At 47.5% G+C, this 20,653-nt stretch overlaps 1 protein-coding gene across 2 annotated transcripts in view; it reads right to left on the reverse strand.

The window, feature by feature from the left end:
* Positions 1-10,969: 10,969 nt before the first annotated feature.
* MYH9 (myosin heavy chain 9) overlaps positions 10,970-20,653 on the reverse strand; it is a 247,741-nt gene continuing 238,057 nt past the window's right edge. For both annotated transcript variants that reach the window (XM_073557995.1, XM_073557996.1), the window contains exon 41: positions 10,970-12,085. In XM_073557995.1, the coding sequence (XP_073414096.1) occupies positions 11,971-12,085 (115 nt within the window). In that variant the 3' untranslated portion in view covers positions 10,970-11,970. The remainder of the gene's footprint in view (positions 12,086-20,653) is intronic.

The following is a 20,653-nucleotide window of genomic DNA, read 5'->3' on the forward strand; positions in this document are numbered from 1 at the left end:
CTCCTGCACTCTTGGGGAGAGAATGATCTCCCGGTTTAAATTGGAAGGACCCTTCTCCTGCTCAGATAGGATCTGCCACTGTAGCTCTCTTGTATGGGCTTGTGCCCACCGGACCGCTGGGATTGTTGCTGTTAACGTGCCCAGAAGCGACATTGCCTCTCTTACTGATATGGCTCGACCGGACTGTATCCGTTGTATTTTTTGTTGGATAGCCCCAATTTTTCTTTCTGGAAGAATGCACTGCTGTTTTAATGAGTCCAATTGAATTCCAAGGATTTCTTGTGACTGCACTGGAGTTAATTTGGATTTTTTCAGATTGATAATCCAGCCTAACCTGGCTAATATTTCCAGGACCTTTGTAACTGCATTTTCGCTTGTCGTTTGCTATGACCAGGAAATCGTCTAGATAGGGTACTAGCAGGATATTCTCCCTTCTTATAAAGGACGCTACTTCCCCGATGATTGTAATTATACGAGGGGCTACTGATACCCCGAAGAGTAGGCACTGGTACTGTAGATGAGTGGGGACTTGAGCAATGTCTACCACCAGTCTTAGATATTGTTGGTGTTCTCCCCATATTGGGACATGGTAATAATCGTCGGTAAGATCTATTACTGCCATGTAGCAACCTGGGTCGAGTAGCTTCACCGCTGACCCCAAGGTCTCCATTTTGAATTTCTCTGTTCTGATGTATTGGTTCAGGGCTTTGAGATTGAATATTGTTCTTAGTGACCCATCTGGTTTTGGTGTGAGCAACAGAGTGCTGTAAAACCCTTTCCCTTCTTGATGACAGTACTTTTATTAGTAACTCTTTTTGAATGAGGCGCTGGATCTCCTTTTCTAGCGTAACCAGATTCTTTTTGGCTACCCGGGTCACTTTTAGTCTTTGAGGTGGAAGGCTTAGAAAACTTAGTCGTAGGCCCCCGGCTAACAGGTCGGTTACCCACTTTGAGGTGGGCAATGCTACCCACTGATGGACAAAAAAAACAAAGCCTTCCCCCGACCGCTCTGGCGTCATTGCTTAGTATCAGGTCTCGGGGTGGTTTTACTAAAGAGGAATCCTCTCTTTTCTTTCCCTCCAGGTTCTACCCCGTGTGGTTCTATCGTCTGGCCACCCTCGGCTCCCTCTATTCCCTGCTCCACGAAAGGACAAGCGAGCTTCAGTACACCGACGCCTAGGAAAGGGGGGGTGGAAAGTTTTTTCTTATCTGACGCCTTTTCTAAAATTTCGTCCAATGCTTTCCCAAACAAGTATTGACCTTCACAAGGGACGGCACAGAGTAACCTTTGACTGGAAGTCTGCCGACCAGTTTTTTAACCAAAGTGGCCTGAATTTGAAAGGGTGCATGCACGGGCGGCACCTCGGACGGAGTCTTCTGCGGCGTCCGCCAGGAATCCCGCTGCCTTCTGTAGGGAAGGTATTGCCTCCAGCAGTGTCTCCCTTGGGCATTTATTCTCAATTTGGTCACTTAATTCATCTAACCACTTGACCATAGCAGGTGCTGTACAAGTGGGGGCCACCCCCCCCGGTTTAAACGACCAAGCCGATGCTTCCCAGGCAGATTTTAGAAAAGCGTCTGCTTTCTTGTCAAGGGGATTTTTTTAAGGCGCCCATGTCCTCAAATGGCAATGCTATTCCTCTGGATGTACTAGCAATGGCAGCATCTAGTCTGGGAGCTTTTTCACCCATTTATCACATACCTCCTCATGAAACGGGTATTTACGTTTGAGCGCCTGCGATATGGAAATTTTTTTGTTGGGTTTCTTCCATTCTCTCTTGATTAAATTTAACAGGCTATCATGGAAGGGAAAAACCCTTCGTTTTTTCCCCTCAAGATTGCTAAACATAGCATCTTGAATTGATTTTGGCTCTTTTGGTGTCTCAAGTCCCATTGTGGACCTTACAAGCTTTAGTAATTTCCCAATGTCCTCAGATAGGGGACTCGGACCAGGGAAAGGGTCGTCCATATTTCCTATCTCCCCTTGCTCTTCCTCAGACTCTAGATCAGTAGTTATCTCTGTGGGAGAGGAGGTGGGGGCGGGGTTGGGGCAGGTGTTATATCGGAGCTAGGTGTCTGCTCTTTTAATTAATCTTTTACCGTCGATTTTACTTGATCCCGGATCATAGCTTTAATGCTTTGGAGTACGGATTGTGACTCTTCCTCCACTGTCTTTTTAATGCACGAGCGACAGTCGCTTCTCATACGTTTTAGCTAGGGCCTTTTTGCATAATGCACATTCCTTGTTCTTTTGTTTGGATGTGGCCTTTCCTTACAGAAGACATACATAGGGCAATTGTTAATATATTGTGCTGCCTTACGAAGGCACTCACCTGGCCCCTTTTCTGGGTACCCCGGTAGCTCTTCCTCCTGCACGTGCCCCTTGACTTCAGGATCCATTTGCATTCTGCTGCTGGTTTGGCTCTAACACTGGAGCCTGTGTGCAGCCTCTCAGGGACCAGTGGCGCCTGCCTCGTCTCCCTTTTTATGGAGGAGCAGTGCACGCTTCTGGACTGCTCCCACCTGGAAGTGCCCAGTACGCCGCTCCCCCGGTGTTTGAAGTCACTTCCGGTGCGACCCCGGAAGCAGTCGCCACTCAGTCGGCGCCAGCGTCATGGTGGCCACGCCTCCCCCGGCCCTGCCTCCCACTGGAGCGGCCGCCGGGGAGTCACAAGGAGGACACCGCTCACAGCGCCCACCGCGCCCCGCTGCCATCCTCTCCCCGCGGACCTTGGCCTCCTGACCGGACGTCATCAGAGGGGGATCCCTCCAGAGGTACAGGCTCTGCCCCAGGCATCCGCCTGTGGGAAACAGGAAACCAAACTGGGAAGAGGTGCCGCCCCCTTCTTATGTCTCTGCTACAGGTTTCCTGGGGGCGGATACCTACTCATGTCTGTGGTGCAGTCATAGGGAAGGGAAAATTATGTCGTAAAGAGCTACTTGGAGTGTCCAAATGTGGGATCACTAGTATCCTGGGGCTCAACATGGTGAAAAAAAGGAGGATGAAAGTGAGGATTAAGTGATCCAGACTTTAGGCTGGTGAGACTGGACCATGTGGAAGACTGTAGTACTTCCATGCCTAGTAGAAGCATAATCTGCTAACAGACAACCTGTTCACACTGCTCTGGCTTCAGCCTCTGCAAATTGGGATTTTTAATAAAAAGAAATTGTCATTTGCAGCAATCAAAGCTGTTATTGTGATTTGACTCCAAAGTAATGTAACAGAAAGAAAGCAAATGTGTATGGATGATAAACTAAGAAAAAGCATTGAACCATTTTTCAGGATTGAATTTAAGAGATCACAGAAATGTTCTCCACATTAGAGCTTAGATTTAACCATGGAAAATGGTTTAACATTTTTTGGGTGTGTTATATTACATAAAATAGGACCTTAAAGCACATAAAACTTGAATATATTTTACCCAGCATTTTTTCAGCCTCCACAAAAAAAAAAAATGCAGATATATTTGTCAGACTGCACAGTCAAAATCCCTGTCTACAGGCTGGATTCTGTTACTCTCCCTGCTCTCTCTCACTCCCTATGTATGTGATACAATCGATTAGCCCTTAGAAGGGCTGTACGCATGATGGTTATCTTCAGCACCAGTATCGACACTACAGGCCTCTGATTCATCATAATGTGCACACATGCCTGGACATGCACTTCCTGAAATAGGAAGGGTCATAGAGCTGTGCAATGGCGTCAGTGTGCCGAGCCAATCACAGTAATGCCACAATCAAGATGGCTTCAGCATCACAGTGACTTACAGGATATCCCTGCATGCTTTTTGGCTGCGTAACAGTCGCCAAAAGATGAGGCTGGGGTTCAAGTTTTACATCGAGCACCGCGATACTCGAGTGATGACCAAGTATCACCAAGCACATTTGCTCATCCACAACAATAATGAAAGAAACTGACAGATGGGGCAGAGGGGTTACAGATAAAAAAGCCCCACCATATAATTACATGATTCATTTTAGCAATATTAGCACCATCTCTGCAGGTAGTCACATGCCATCAAAGCAGATGTTTTCTGATGGAAGAGATGGCTGCTGTCAATATGCAGGCACGGGTTAGTGCCCTGTAACATGACCACATCATCAATGGCCTGGTAGGCGAATGCTTTTATTTAACTAGGTCATACAGTCTAAAGGTAGTTGTCCCCTTTCAGAAAATGTCAACCTCCAGGTGAAGAGTGAAGGGAGACAAAAAAAAAACAAAAAAAAAAAAAAACAGGATCTTTTGGGTTGCTTACCGTAAAATCTGTTTCTCGGAGCCTTCATTGGGGGACACAGAGACCATGGGTGTATGCTGCTGCCACTAGGAGGCTGACACTATGCACAAAAAAAGGTTGGCTCCTCCTCCAAAGTGTACACCCCACCGACCGGCAGGAAATTCCTCAGTTAGTGAGAAAGCAGTAGGAGAAGTAACAGAATAGATTGAAAACAGGACAACTCAACTGTAAACAACCAAACATAATAACAGGAGTTGTAGAACATGGGAGGGTGCTGTGTACCCCAATGAATGCTCCGAGAAACAGATTTTACGGTAAGCAACCCAACCCGTTCGCCTTATTGGGGGACACAGACCACGGGACGTCCCAAAGCAGTCCCTGGGGTGGGAAAAACAAACTTCCATCAGGCCAGCGGACTCACCACCACCGCCTGCAGAATCCTCCTACCTAGGCTGGCATCCGCCGAAGCGTAGGTGTGGACATTGTAGAATTTCACAAACGTGTGAACCGAAGACCAGGTTGCAGCTTTGCAAAGCTGCAGCGCGGAAACCCTGTGGCGTACCGCCCAGGAGGCACCCACTGCCCGGGTAGAGTGCGCTCTGATCCCTGGAGGAGCCACTCGATGCTTAACTCGGTAGGCCTCCAAGATTGCCGATCTGATCCAGCGAGCAATAGTGGCCTTTGAAGCTGGGTGACCTTTCCGCGCCCCATCTGGAATGATGAAAAGAGACTGTCTTTCGCAAGGAAGTCATCCTGGATAGATACTCTCATCGCCCTGACCACATCCAGCTTGTTCAAGGACTGCTCCCGAGGATGAGTTTGACTCGGACAAAAGGACGGGAGAACAATATCCTCATTGGAGGTGGAAAGTGGACACCACCTTAAGGAAACGGAGGCCGCAGAACTACCTTATCCTGGTGGAGTACCAAGAAAGGAGAGTGGCAAGAAAGAGCCGCCAATTCCTACACGCGCCGGATGGAGGTGATGGCCACCAGAAAGGCTACTTTCCACGAAAGAAGAGAAAGGGAAACATCCCTGAAAGGTTTAAAGGGAGGACCTTGCAGAACTTCGAGAACCAGATGTAGATCCCATGGATCTACAGGTGCTCGGTACAGAGGAGCCGTGTAAGCCACACCTTGAAGGAAGGTTTTGACCTGAGGATGGGATGCAGTCTTCTGAAATAAAATGGACAGCGCCGACACTTGACCCTTTAAAGAGCTGAGGGCAAGACCCGCATCCAGCCCCTCTTGAAGGAACGCCAGGGCAGAAGGGAGTGAAAAACACATGGGCGGAATGTCATTGGTCTCGCACCAAGTGAAATAGGCTTTCCAAGTACAGTAATAAATTTTGGAAGACGATGGCTTCCTGGCTCGGATCATGGTATGAATAACTCGATCGGAAAATCCTGATAGTTTCAAACCTTGGTCTCAGCCACGCCGTTAAATTGAGCGGCCGAGAATTGGGGTGGCAAATCGGATCTTGAGACAGCAGATCTGCTCTGTCTGGAAGCTTCCAGGGGGCATCCGTGAGAAGGTTGACGATGTCCACGAACCAATTCGGGGCGATGAGGATGACTGGAATTCCTTCCGCCTTGATTTTCTTCAACAGCCTGGGAAGAGGCAGGGGAGGGAACAGGTAGGGGAGCTCGATCTGCGACCAAGGAATGGCCAGAGCGTCGGCGCCCACTGCGAGAGGATCTCGAGCCCTGGATACAAACTGTGGGACTTTCCTGTTGAGACGAGAAGCTAGAAGATCTACGTCCGGGGTACCCCAAAGACGGCAAAGCTGAAGAAATACCTCCGGATGTAGGGACCACTCTCTCAACGCGAGACCCTCGCGACTGAGAAAATAGTCAGCCCAGTTGTCCACGCCGGGAATGTGCACCGCGGATATTGCCGGGACTGAAACCTCTGCCCAATGAAGAATCTTTGACACTTCTGCCAGGGCTGAGACACTCAGTGTCCCCCCCTGGCGGTTGACATATGCCACCACTGTGGCATTGTCTGTCTGAATCCACATAGGCAGGCCCCTGAGAAATGTTTCCCAGTGAACGAGACAGATAAATCGCTCGTATCTCGAGGACGTTGATCGGCAGGGCTGACTCCTGAGTCGAGCATCAACCCTGAACAGTGTGATTGCGGAACACTGCTCCCCAGCCGAGGAGGCTGGGATCCGTTGTCACAGTCTGCCAGTGAATGGGGAGGAATGACCGTCCCAGGGAGATGAGAGGAGACATCAGCCACCAAATGAGGGACTGCTTGACCCGGTATGAAAGACGAAATGGACGGCCCAGGGAAAGAACAGACCTGTTCCACCAAGACAGGATGGCGTGTTGGAGAGGCCTGGAGTGAAATTGGGCAAAGGGAACCGCCTCTGACGCCGCCACCATCTTTCCCAGGACTTTCATTGTTGCCCGGAGAGATGGAAGTCGTATGATCTGCAGCGATTGTACATCCCGCTGCAGGGAACAAATCTTTTCTTGTGGTAGAAAAACCCTCGATCGACGAGTGTCGAACAATAGACCCAGAAACACCAGACGTTGTGTCGGAACAAGGCAGGACTTTTTGTTGATGAGCCACCCGAAATTGGACAGGGTGTCGAGGATGATGGTAAGACTTTGGCGAGCTTGATGAAAGGATGGAGCTTTGATCAGAATGTCATCGAGGTATGGAAAACGAACGAGACCTCTGATTCTCAACAAGGCCATCAACGCCGCCATGACCTTTGTAAATACTCTGGGTGCGGTGGCAAGACCGAACGGCAGAGCATCAAACTGGTAATGTTCCTGGCGAATCGCGAAACGCAGGAATTTGATGGCCGGAGAATATGGGAACATGTAGATAGGCATCCTGAATGTCTATTGAACACAGAACTCCTGCGTCTCCATGGAAGCAATTACCGACCGAAGAGACTCCATTCGGAAATGACGCAGTCGGACTCTGTTGTTGAGTAACTTGAGGTCCAAGATGGGGCGAACCGTACTGCCTTTTTTCGGCACCAGAAACAGGTTTGAATAAAACCCTGTGAAACGTTCTGATTCGGGAACGGGCACAATCACTCCAGAACTGAGGAGAGGCGATGGACGCAAAGAACCTCGGAACTAAGGCAGGGTCTTTTGTAGGTCGGGACTCGAAGAAACAATCCCGGGGACGAGAAACGAACTCTATCTTGTATCCTGGAGATACAACTTCCCTGACCCAAGCGTCCTCTACTGAGGCTAGCCAGACGTCCTTGAAGAAAAGGAGTCGACCTCCCAATTGGGAGGGACCCTCGGGAGTTCGTTGATAGTCATGCTGATGTGGACCGTCCAGATCTAGACCTGGAGGGTCTGCCCTGGGAGGAGTGAGATCGCCAGGAGGGAGTGGGTCTGAAGGACACCTTTCTATCCTGGCGTGCCTGCTGTCTTTGCTGGTTAGAGAAGTTCTCTGCCGTATTGAAACGGCGGAAAGCTCGAAAGGGCCGAAACTGACGCCTTAGCGGGGGTCTGCGAGGCTTGGACTGAGGGAGGAGTGAACTCGTGCCTCCAGTGGCGTCCTTAATAATCTGGTTCAGCTGGGATCCACAGAGACGTGCTCCCTGAAAAGGCAGATTGGTAAGAGACTGTTTAGAAGACAAGTCCGCCTGCCAAGCCTTAAGCCAAATTGTACGTCGGATTGCCACTACGTTGCTTGACGCCTGAACAGCGCACGACACGGCATCCAAGGAAGCAGAAAGCAGATAATCCCCTGCATGAGAAATATGGTTGACCAGATCGGCCAATTGCTCCGGTTGGGCCTCATCTAGGATGCCCTTACAGAGATCCTCTGCCCAAGTGGCTATGGCCTTTGCTACCCAAGAAGAGGCAAAGACTGGACATAGCGCCGCTTCGAATGCTGACTTTGCAAAGGATTCTATAATTCTATCATTAGAATCCTTTAGTGACGCCACGCCTGAAAGCGGGAGAACCATGTTATTAGAAAGTCTGGACACTAGTGCATCCACCGAGGGGGAAGCAGACCAGTTGTCAGTGAGCTCTTTAGCAAACGGATACAGCACGCCGAGGCGCTTCCCTCTTTGAAATCGCCTGGTTGGATTTTCTCTTTCCCTGGCAAGAATCTTGCCAAACTCAGAGTGGAAAGCGAATACCCTGGAAGGTTTTTCTGCCCGTCTGAACGAAACCTCCTGATCTGAGGATTTTGCAGGGGAGTCTTCTGATTTCGAAGGTGTGGTTAATCGCAGCAATGAGGTTCTGTACCGTAACCTTCATGTCCGCGTCTTGGTCAGAATCCAGCTTTAAAATTTCTTCAGAAGACTTATCCGAGAACGCTTCACCTGACTCGGGTGAGGAGGCACGGGAGGGCAACTGCTAGGAAGGACTAGGTGGAGATGAGAGGCCAGGAGAGGATTCCGGCCAGAGATCCTGCCTGGGCCTTTTGCGGCTTCTGCTAGCTGGCTCAGATGGAACATCTTGCGACCTGCTGGACCCTGCAGAGGCATCCAGGGGCAACTTATCAAGAACGGCCACTAGGGACTGAGACACCCTGGTGAGGTTTGCCACAGATTGTGAAAGACTAGGCCGAGCCAGGAATGGGGGGCTCAATTTCACGTGGCGTAGTAGCTGGCTCCTGGATGGCATCATGCTGAATGGGATTGCTGCAGTCCAGGCAGAGGGGAGTAGGCTGTCCTGAGCTAAGTTTTCGATTGCCAGAGCATGCGAAGAACTGGACTAGGGTGCCCACGGGGGCTGGCAGACGGCCACGTTCAGGCTTAGAATTAGACATGGTGAAGGAAGAAAAGAAGAAACCTGCGGAAATGCCGGAAGGTTGGGGGACACAAAGGCAGAGTAGGGTGTCAGTCTGCAGTTGCAGAACTACTCACGGTCCGGTGTCCCCAACAGAGACGTATTAGGCTCTTGTAAAAGGCAGGGGTCCAGTAGGGAGCGCTGGCATCCGCTTTGTGTCCGGCTGTCAGGCTGTGAAGATGGCGGCAGCCTGATGTGAGGAAGAAAAACGCGGCTTCAGGGGTAAGAAGGGCGGAGCTAGACGCCTGCACCAGAAGGAAAACCGCCCCCTCCCCTTCCCAGCCACAAGACTAGAGAGGCGGTGGGAGGGCTTAGGCACGGGCGGGAGCACAGCCGGCCTATGAGAATGAACGGAGGGTGTGGTCGCGACGGGCACGAAGGCCCGAACTGAAGCCGGGGACTAAATTTGAGACGGCGGCCGCCTGTCAACACGGGGCGGCGCGGAAGAACTGCGGCGCAGCCACGTCCGCCCCTAAAGACGCCGCCAGAACCCTGCTCCCAGACACAACCTGCTAAAGAATCCCGGCGGTGGGGTGTAGAAGACCCCACCGTAGCCAGGGTCAAGACCCCACCGCAGCCGGAGCTTAAAAGGAATGCGGTGACCAAGAATCTGCGGCGCTACATTGGCGCTGCTCCCAGGCATTTTGCAGTTTCTTTCTCCGGTGCTCCAATAAAGGTACCTTCTTCATCCCACGCTTTCTGTTCATCTTTTACATATTCGCGCCTCGTCCAACCGACAGGCTCTGGTGGGCGAGTGGGTGGGAGGCGGGGGGCAAGGACCATCCGTTTTCGCTGGCCGTCACCTGTGCTGAGCCTGTGGTCCGCCCGGACGACTATGAGGATACGGGGTGGCAGTACACGCCGTACTCATAGCCTCTTGTGGGAGTACAGTTGTGACTGTTCACATTGTATCCCTCTGGAAACCTGAAACGGAACGACGCACATCAAGGTAGATATGGGTCCAATGAAAGACCCGTGTCCACCTCCTACTGACACTAAGCTAAACTGAGGAATTTCCTGCCGGTCGGTGGGGTGTACACTGCGGAGGAGGAGCTAACCTTTTTTGTGCATAGTGTCAGCAGCATACACCCATGGTCTCTGTGTCCCCCAATAAGGCGAACGAGAAAACACTTCTTACTCACCATCCCTAGGTCCACTACAGCACTAACATTGACAAACTGAAAGCAATGTAGCTCGGTGGCTGCCGCACAGTAGACATGTCAGCTCTGCAGCCAACAGACATCAGAAGCAATAGTGGAGTATCAGTGCTAGACCAAATGGATGGTGAGACGTTTCTGTGCTTGGGTACAAGGATTACATGAAAGCAGAGTCTTTAATATAGTTAGCAGAGGCCTTAACCAGCTAAGAATCTGATAAGTATAATTGTACCCCGAATATACCACAATCTGCTGGTCAATTTTACAGTGAGTGATCAAACAATGTAATGCTAGAACTTCTCTTCTCACAGTTTAAGGTCTGGATAATTATTAGTGCTGCGCCAATGTGCTCGGATAAGGTGTTAGAGAATGTTCGGGTGCCAACAGAGAATATTCAGTGTGCTCGAATATCACGTTAGAGTCGCTGCATATCTCGCGGCTGTTAGGCAATCAATACATGGATTGCGGCTGTCGAACAAACAGGCAACCCCTGCATGTGTTGCAGCTGTCTAACAGCCATGAGACCTTCAGCCACAGCGACTCGAACATAGTAGCTTCGTTGTGCTTGAATACTGTGAGTACCCGAGCATCCTAACACCTTATTAGCTCATCACTAATTATTCTGTATAATTTGTCTTCCTTCTTACCAGTAGTTGTATTTTTCCGCTCAAGAACACTCCAGTAGTGAAATCTTAGCTTGGTAAGGTTCTGAAAAATCTCCATGGAAATGTGAAAGGATGTATGATGTAATCAAACCCAAAGAAGCTGATTAAGAAATAATGTAAATGGACATCACCTGCAGTACTGGTCATATTTATTATAGGCAATAGCAAAATCCAACTTCTGATTCCTCAAGTCTGTATGCAAAGAGACTGCAGCATAAAGGCACTTACATTATACAGGATAATCTGACAATACTTCTCTAAACTGTGCAGACATAAAGACTGCTTGGTTTCACAAGGAACCGCACTTTGTATTCATTCACCGTGATGATTGCCGACTGGCAGTGTTGCAAAAAAGCATTTGAAAATTGTTTGACCATTAAAATGAGTGCACAGTATATTAGTTCATATAAGTGGTACAGGACAGCTAATTCTCCAGTTATATTTATATAACAATTTATCCCTTATTTACTTTCACGTATACAAAACATTTGTAATATAAAAATGTGATCTCAACCCTAAATATTTGGTCCTTATTTGACTTTCCAATTACAGTGTATTTTGGCAAAACAGCATATTCAACAGAAACGGCAGCAATAAAGACTGGAGTTTTCTATAAAGTGTAGGAGGAAAAGGACACTTTGAATCAAAATAATCAAAGTAGACAAGAGTTTTTCCCAGTCTAAGAAGAAAAGTCTGCGGTCCCTGACAGCAGACAGTGTGTGATGGGCACTGTCACAAGTTCCCCGATTTCAGAGTGTGAGGTCCTGTGATTGTTTGCATGAGTTTTACATACGTGTGGTCATGTGCTGAGAACTCAGTCATCTGCTGCAATAGGGAGTTAATAAGCCATTTGGTGCAGTCAGCACGTGACAGCAAATATGCAAGTGACATAAAAGCAATCACGTGAGCGCCAACTCACAGGAGGAATTCTATGGATTGTGACAGACTGCACACTTCTGCTACCAGACAACCCCTTTAAACAAAATCATTTTATTACAAGAAGGGCCCAAACCTCAACCCCACATCTGTAACCTAGTCACAGATTACATGGAAAGTGATTGATATTGATCAAAATATGGCTTTAAGAAAATTAGACACAATTTTGTCATTCTAACAAGTGGCTGGAAAAATCCCTAGTCAGTAGATTTTAAATCTCCAGAATCCATTTTAGTATCCAAATCTTCATCAGATGCTTCGTCAACTCCTTTTCTGCCTACGCGTCTTGTAACAAATGGTACATCACCACGTCTGTAAAGAGAAGAACAAATTACGATGCATTAAGGCTAAGTGCAGACGTGGATTCTCCTCCTGCCGATTTTTCCACGCAGATTTGAAGAAATCCGCAGGTCAAATGACCCGCATTTTTCTTGCGGATTTCTTCCTGTTTTTGTGCGGTTTTCTTGCGGTTTTGGAGAATGGAGCAGGAGGAAAACCGCACAAAAGAAGTGACATGCTCCATTTTTTGTACTGCACAAAAACCGCATGGAAAAAAACGCAGCGTCTGCACAGCGGTTTTTTAAAAAAAAATTGATTTACATTGTACTGTAAATCACTTTGCGAAACCGCAGCGTTTCTGTGCAGTAAAATCCGCTGCGGATCCGCAGGAAAAATGCATCGTGTGCACATGTCCTTAGAGTGAAAGCTGTACTAAAACTATTTACATTTCATTGCAATTTAAAAACAAATCATTTAAAAAAGGCATCCTGTCAGGAGGTTATTGCCACTTAATACGAGAGCAGCAAAATGTAGGTGGGCAGAGAGTCTGATTCCAGTGGTCAATTGCTGGGATTACTACTATAATTTCAAAATAAATCAGCATTTTTACAGTAGATTAGGAGGCACTACAGACCTAGTCCTGCAGTAATAATCAACTGCATTGTGAAACCCCACCTTCACTACCGAAAGATAGAGCTGCTAAAGTAGAGTGGACACAAAGCGGTCAGTGACATGGGTGGGGTTAGAGTTGTAATAATTAAAAAGGTAAAACTTCTTGACAAATGCACACTATAAAACTGTACTCCAAGTTATGGTGTGCACAGAGGATTGACTAGACATGCTGTAGAGATCTATAAACTATATGCCTTTCTATTCAAATGAGCCCAGATACAAGGCACGGTTGGCATCTCTGCTCAGATGTGGCCTTTCCCACTTTAGACCCCAATTGATAACTATGGGTACCGTTACACCTAGCAATGCACCAGCGATCCCGACTAGCGATATGACGTGGTCAGGATCGCTGGTGCATCGCTAGGTGGTCGCTAGTGAGCTGCCACACAGTCAGATCTCACCAGCGACATCGCTGGGAACGGGGATCGCTACTTACCTGTCAGACGCGACGATCCTGCGTCCTCCCACCCGGCTCCACGCGTCGCTCGTCGGCGCCACAGGAAGCCCAGCAGGAAGTGGCCAACGAGGAATGGTCCAGGAGCTTCTCGCGCGAACAGCGATAATCAGCGGGGAAGCCGGTCGGAGGCAAGTATCACATGTAGCGATATCGCTAGCAATATCGCTGCACCGTCATAAAATCGGTGTGTAACGGGGGCTTAACATACAATCAGCAATTGTACCAAAAGGTGCCAACATAACAATCAGTTTCAATATTGAAAATGAGAAAAATGGTTGCACTCAATTGCGTTGAGACATGTCAATATGAAATATATGAAGTGTGAATAGCATAAAGGCTTTTCAAATTTAGAAAAAACATGAGATGTTTAGCACAAAATTTGGCCAAAAAATGTGAGCCCATTCATCAACGTCAAGGTAATCTCATGATCGACCTGACTGCCTAGTGTGAACACTTACCTCTGGCTAATAACTTGGTATAGCCTAAACTTACAGGAAACATATGTGATTGGATGTAATTAAAATCACAGCTTGATGAATGGGCTCACATTTTTTGGCCAAATTTTGTGCTAAGCATCTCATATGTTTTTTCTAAATTTCAAAAGCCATTATGCAATTCACACTTCATATATTTCATATTGACATGCTTTAATGCAATTGAGTGCAACCATTTTTCTCATTTTGATATGCAAGCTGTTTTTTGGTATGCACCTATTCAGACTATTTTTTGAAGTGCAGTCAGTTTTTCTGTTATCAGTTTGAATATTGAGCAGGGATAAGTGCAGAAAAATGTATGTATAGCATGGCAAGGTAACTGACATCTCTCCAAACCTACACACAAATCAGCAGCTATATCCAAGCTGCCACATTACATTAAAGTGATGCATTAATATCAGTTTGCCCTATGCAAAATAGAAGAGTCAGCTGTACCCCTCGTCCCATGCATCATCACCAGGTCTTTGTGCTTGGAACTGGGATAGGCATGTGCAGATCGTATTTTTAAAGCTAGGCAAACCAATTCAGAAAACAAAAAAAAATTTAACAAAAAAACACTACTACGTACGTAATGAATGCCATGCCGCAAGAATGCAGACAGCTGTGACATGTCTGATGTAGCAGAATACCAGTCAGGCTGGTCGTGTTCAGCTTAACCCCTTAGCGACCGCCGATACTCCTTTTAACGGCGGTAATTAAGGGTACTAAAACCACAGCGCCGCTAATTCACGGCGCTGTGGAGAAAGTGAATAGAGCCCCCCAGTGTTGGATTCTCTCCGGGGTCTTAGCTGCCAGGGGTATCCGAGACCCCAGAGAACATGAATCGGTCGGTTTTTACCGACCCCGCTTTTGCATTCGCCGTTATTAACCCTATAACGGCGACCGCAAAAAAAAAAAAAAAGCCGCAATTGTGCATTAAATTTCTCTTTCCTCTGATGTGATTGCACATCAGAGGAGAGAGAAAGAGGATCCGCGATCCCCCCCCCCCCCCCCCCCCGGTAACTCTCCGTGGTCCTCTGTCCCCTCCCGGTGGTCCTGCGTCCCGCCGACGTCCTCCGGTGGGCGCCGCCATCTTGGTTCCGGGGAAAATGGCGGGCGCATGCGCAGTGCACCCGCCGGGAATCTGCCGGCTCCGGCTGGCAGATTCCATTCATTCATTTTGATCACGATGATAACTATAATCGTGATCAAAATAAACAAAATAGTACATAATCCCCCCGTTTATCATCCCCTTAGTTAGGCCAACATAACGAAATAAAGAAAATATTTTTTTTTTTTTTTCAGTTTTCCATTAGGGTTAGGGTTGGGCTAGGATTAGGGTTGGGCGAGGGTTAGGGCTCGGGTTAGAATTGGGGTTAGGGTTGTGTTGGGGTTTGGGTTGGAGCAAGAATTGAGGGGTTTCCACTATTTACCAACTTTGGGGGTCTAAAAATTGGGTCTAAAACAAATCACTTTTGTGGAAATAAAAAAGACTATTTTCATGGCTCTGCGTTTATAAACTTCTGTGAAGCGCTTGGGGGTTCAAAGTGCTCACCACACATCTAGATAAGTTCCTATGGGGGTCTAATTTCCAAAATGGGGTCACTTTTGGGGGGTTTCCACTGTTTAGGCCCATCAGGGGCTCTACAAACGCAACATGACGCCCGCAGACCATTCCATCAAAGTCTGCATTCCAAAATGGCACTCCTTCCCTTCCGAGCTCTCCCATGCGCCCTAACAGTGGTTCCCCCCCACATAAGGGGTATCGGCGTACTCAGGACAAATCGCACAATAACTGTGGGGGTATGATTTCTCCTGTTACCCTTGTAAAAATAAAAAATTTTGGGGTGAAAAGATGATTTTTGTGGGGAAAAATGGATTTCTTATTTTCACGGCTCTACGTTATAAACTTCTGTGAAGCACTTAAAGGTTTAAAGTGCTCACCACACATCTAGATAAGTTCCTTAATGGGTCTAGTTCCCAAAATGGGGTCACTTGTTGGAGGTTTCCACTGTTTAGGCACATCAGGGGCTCTCTGAATGCAACATGGCATCCGATCTTAATTCCAGCCAATTCTGCGTTGAAAAAGGCAAATGGCGCTCCATCCCTTGCGAGCTCTGCAGTGTGCTGAAAAAGTGGTTTACCCTCACATATGGGGTATCGGCGTATTCAGGAGAAATTGTACAACAAATTTCGTTGTTGATTTTCTCTTGTGAAAATAAAAATTGGTTCTGAAGTAAATTTTTTGCAAAAAAAAGTTAAATGTTAATTTTTTCCTTCCACATTGCTTTAGTTCCTGTGAAGCACTTAAAGGGTTAATAAAAGTCTTGAATGTGGTTTTGAGCACCTTGAGGGGTCTAGTTTTTAGAATGGTGCCACTTTAGGGTATTTTCTGTCATGTACACCCCTCAAAAAGACTTGATGTGGTCCCTAAAAAAAATGGTTTTGTAAATTTTGTTGTAAAAATGAGAAATCGCTGGTCAACTTTTAACCCTTATAACTTCCTAACAAAAAAAAAAAAAAATTTGCTTCCAAAATTGTGGTGATGTATGTAGACATGTGGGAAATGTTAAGAAATTTTTGTGACATCTCTCTGATTTAAGGGCATAAAAATTTAAAGTTTTAAAATTACAAAATTGTCAAAATTTGCTATATTTCCGTTTTTTTCATAAATAAACAAGACTTATCGAAGAAATTTTACCACTAACATGAAGTACAATATGTCACGAAAAAAAACAATCTCAGAAACAGCGGGATCCATTAAAGCGTTCCAGAGTTATAACCTCATAAAGGGACAGTGGTCAAAATTGTAAAAATTGGCCTGGTCATTAAGCTGCAAACTGGATCTGTCACTAAGGGGTTAAATACATTCGGTTTGATAGTGGCTGTGTTGTTGCAGCCAGTATCACGTGTTTACAGGTGAGAGCACTGGTATACGGGTCACTAAACGTGTGCTCATATACACCTGTTTAGTAGCTGCAGCCAGTATCCCGCGTTTATAGGTGAGGAGAGCATCGGTATACGGGTCACTAAACGTGTGCTCATATACACCTGTCTAGTAGCTGCAGCCAGTATCCCGTGTTTATAGGTGAGGAGAGCATCGGTATACGGGTCACTAAACGTGTGCTCATATACACCTGTCTAGTAGCTGCAGCCAGTTTCACGTGTTTATAGGTGAGGAGAGCATCGGTATACGGGTCACTAAACGTGTGCTCATATACACCTGTCTAGTAGCTGCAGCCTGTTTCACGAGTTTATAGGTGAGGAGAGCACCGGTATACGGGTCACTAAACGTGTGCTCATATACACCTGTCTAGTAGCTGCAGCCAGTATCCCGTGTTTATAGGTGAGGAGAGCATCGGTATACGGGTCACTAAACGTGTGCTCACATACACCTGTCTAGTAGCTGCAGCCAGTTTCACGTGTTTATAGGTGAGGAGAGCACTGGTATACGGGTCACTAAACGTGTGCTCACATACACCTGTCTAGTAGCTGCAGCCAGTATCCCGTGTTTATAGGTGAGGAGAGCATCGGTATACGGGTCACTAAACGTGTGCTCACATACACCTGTCTAGTAGCTGCAGCCTGTTTCACGTGTTTATAGGTGAGGAGAGCATCGTTATACGGGTCACTAAACGTGTGCTCACATACACCTGTCTAGTAGCTGCAGCCTGTTTCACGAGTTTATAGGTGAGGAGAGCACTGGTATACGGGTCACTAAACGTGTGCTCACATACACCTGTCTAGTAGCTGCAGCCTGTTTCACGTGTTTATAGGTGAGGAGAGCACCAGTATACGGGTCACTAAACGTGTGCTCACATACACCTGTCTAGTAGTTGCAGCCTGTCTCACGTGTTTATAGGTGAGGAGAGCACTGGTATACGGGTCACTAAACGTGTGCTCACATACACCTGTCTAGTAGCTGCAGCCTGTTTCACGTGTTTATAGGTGAGGAGAGCATCGGTATACGGGTCACTAAACGTGTGCTCACATACACCTGTCTAGTAGCTGCAGCCTGTTTCACGTGTTTATAGGTGAGGAGAGCACCAGTATACGGGTCACTAAACGTGTGCTCACATACACCTGTCTAGTAGTTGCAGCCTGTCTCACGAGTTTATAGGTGAGGAGAGCACTGGTATACGGGTCACTAAACGTGTGCTCACATACACCTGTCTAGTAGCTGCAGCCTGTTTCACGTGTTTATAGGTGAGGAGAGCATCGGTATACGGGTCACTAAACGTGTGCTCACATACACCTGTCTAGTAGCTGCAGCCTGTTTCACGTGTTTATAGGTGAGGAGAGCATCGTTATACGGGTCACTAAACGTGTGCTCACATACACCTGTCTAGTAGCTGCAGCCTGTTTCACGAGTTTATAGGTGAGGAGAGCACTGGTATACGGGTCACTAAACGTGTGCTCACATACACCTGTCTAGTAGCTGCAGCCTGTTTCACGTGTTTATAGGTGAGGAGAGCACCAGTATACGGGTCACTAAACGTGTGCTCACATACACCTGTCTAGTAGTTGCAGCCTGTCTCACGTGTTTATAGGTGAGGAGAGCACTGGTATACGGGTCACTAAACGTGTGCTCACATACACCTGTCTAGTAGCTGCAGCCTGTTTCACGTGTTTATAGGTGAGGAGAGCATCGGTATACGGGTCACTAAACGTGTGCTCACATACACCTGTCTAGTAGCTGCAGCCTGTTTCACGTGTTTATAGGTGAGGAGAGCACCAGTATACGGGTCACTAAACGTGTGCTCACATACACCTGTCTAGTAGTTGCAGCCTGTCTCACGAGTTTATAGGTGAGGAGAGCACTGGTATACGGGTCACTAAACGTGTGCTCACATACACCTGTCTAGTAGCTGCAGCCTGTTTCACGTGTTTATAGGTGAGGAGAGCATCGGTATACGGGTCACTAAACGTGTGCTCACATACACCTGTCTAGTAGTTGCAGCCTGTCTCACGTGTTTATAGGTGAGGAGAGCATCGGTATACGGGTCACTAAACGTGTGCTCATATACACCTGTCTAGTAGCTGCAGCCAGTATCCCGTGTTTATAGGCGAGGAGAGCATCGGTATACGGGTCACTAAACGTGTGCTCACATACACCTGTCTAGTAGCTGCAGCCAGTTTCACGTGTTTATAGGTGAGGAGAGCACTGGTATACGGGTCACTAAACGTGTGCTCATATACACCTGTCTAGTAGCTGCAGCCAGTATCCCGTGTTTATAGGTGAGGAGAGCATCGGTATACGGGTCACTAAACGTGTGCTCATATACACCTGTCTAGTAGCTGCAGCCTGTTTCACGTGTTTATAGGTGAGGAGAGCATCGGTATACGGGTCACTAAACGTGTGCTCATATACACCTGTCTAGTAGCTGCAGCCAGTATCCCGTGTTTATAGGTGAGGAGAGCATCGGTATACGGGTCACTAAACGTGTGCTCACATACACCTGTCTAGTAGCTGCAGCCTGTTTCACGTGTTTATAGGTGAGGAGAGCATCGGTATACGGGTCACTAAACGAGTGCTCATATACACCTGTCTAGTAGCTGCAGCCAGTATCCCGTGTTTATAGGTGAGGAGAGCATCGGTATACGGGTCACTAAACGTGTGCTCATATACACCTGTCTAGTAGCTGCAGCCAGTTTCACGTGTTTATAGGTGAGGAGAGCACCAGTATATGGGTCACTAAACGTGTGCTCATATACACCTGTCTAGTAGCTGCAGCCAGTTTCACGTGTTTATAGGTGAGGAGAGCACCAGTATACGGGTCACTAAACGTGTGCTCACATACACCTGTCTAGTAGCTGCAGCCTGTTTCACGTGTTTATAGATGAGGAGAGCATCGGTATACGGGTCACTAAACGTGTGCTCACATACACCTGTCTAGTAGTTGCAGCCAGTTTCACGTGTTTATAGGTGAGGAGAGCATCGGTATACGGGTCACTAAACGTGTGCTCACATACACCTGTCTAGTAGCTGCAGCCTGTTTCACGTGTTTATAGGTGAGGAGAGCATCGGTATACAGGTCACTAAACGTGTGCTCACATACACCTGTCTAGTAGTTGCAGCCTGTTTCACGTGTTTATAGGTGAGGAGAGCATCGGTATACAGGTCACTAAACGTGTGCTCACATACACCTGTCTAGTAGCTGCAGCCTGTTTCACGAGTTTATAGGTGAGGAGAGCATCGGTATACGGGTCACTAAACGTGTGCTCACATACACCTGTCTAGTAGCTGCAGCCAGTATCCCGCGTTTATAGGTGAGGAGAGCATCGGTATACGGGTCACTAAACGTGTGCTCATATACACCTGTCTAGTAGCTGCAGCCAGTTTCACGTGTTTATAGGTGAGGAGAGCACCAGTATACGGGTCACTAAACGTGTGCTCACATACACCTGTCTAGTAGCTGCAGCCAGTAACCCGTGTTTATAGGTGAGGAGAGCATCGGTATACGGGTCACTAAACGTGTGCTCACATACACCTGTCTAGTAGCTGCAGCCAGTATCCCGTGTTTATAGGTGAGGAGAGCATCGGTATACGGGTCACTAAACGTGTGCTCATATACACCTGTCTAGTAGCTGCAGCCTGTTTCACGAGTTTATAGGTGAGGAGAGCACTGGTATACGGGTCACTAAACGTGTGCTCACATACACCTGTCTAGTAGCTGCAGCCAGTATCCCGTGTTTATAGGTGAGGAGAGCATCGGTATACGGGTCACTAAACGTGTGCTCACATACACCTGTCTAGTAGCTGCAGCCAGTTTCACGTGTTTATAGGTGAGGAGAGCACCAGTATACGGGTCACTAAACGTGTGCTCATATACACCTGTCTAGTAGCTGCAGCCTGTTTCACGTGTTTATAGGTGAGGAGAGCATCGGTATACGGGTCACTAAACGTGTGCTCATATACACCTGTCTAGTAGCTGCAGCCAGTATCCCGTGTTTATAGGTGAGGAGAGCATCGGTATACGGGTCACTAAACGTGTGCTC

This window comes from Dendrobates tinctorius, unplaced genomic scaffold, assembly GCF_039654945.1.
Source record: "Dendrobates tinctorius isolate UK_male_01 unplaced genomic scaffold, ASM3965494v1 ptg000012l, whole genome shotgun sequence".
In the NCBI taxonomy this organism is placed as follows: domain Eukaryota; kingdom Metazoa; phylum Chordata; class Amphibia; order Anura; family Dendrobatidae; genus Dendrobates; species Dendrobates tinctorius.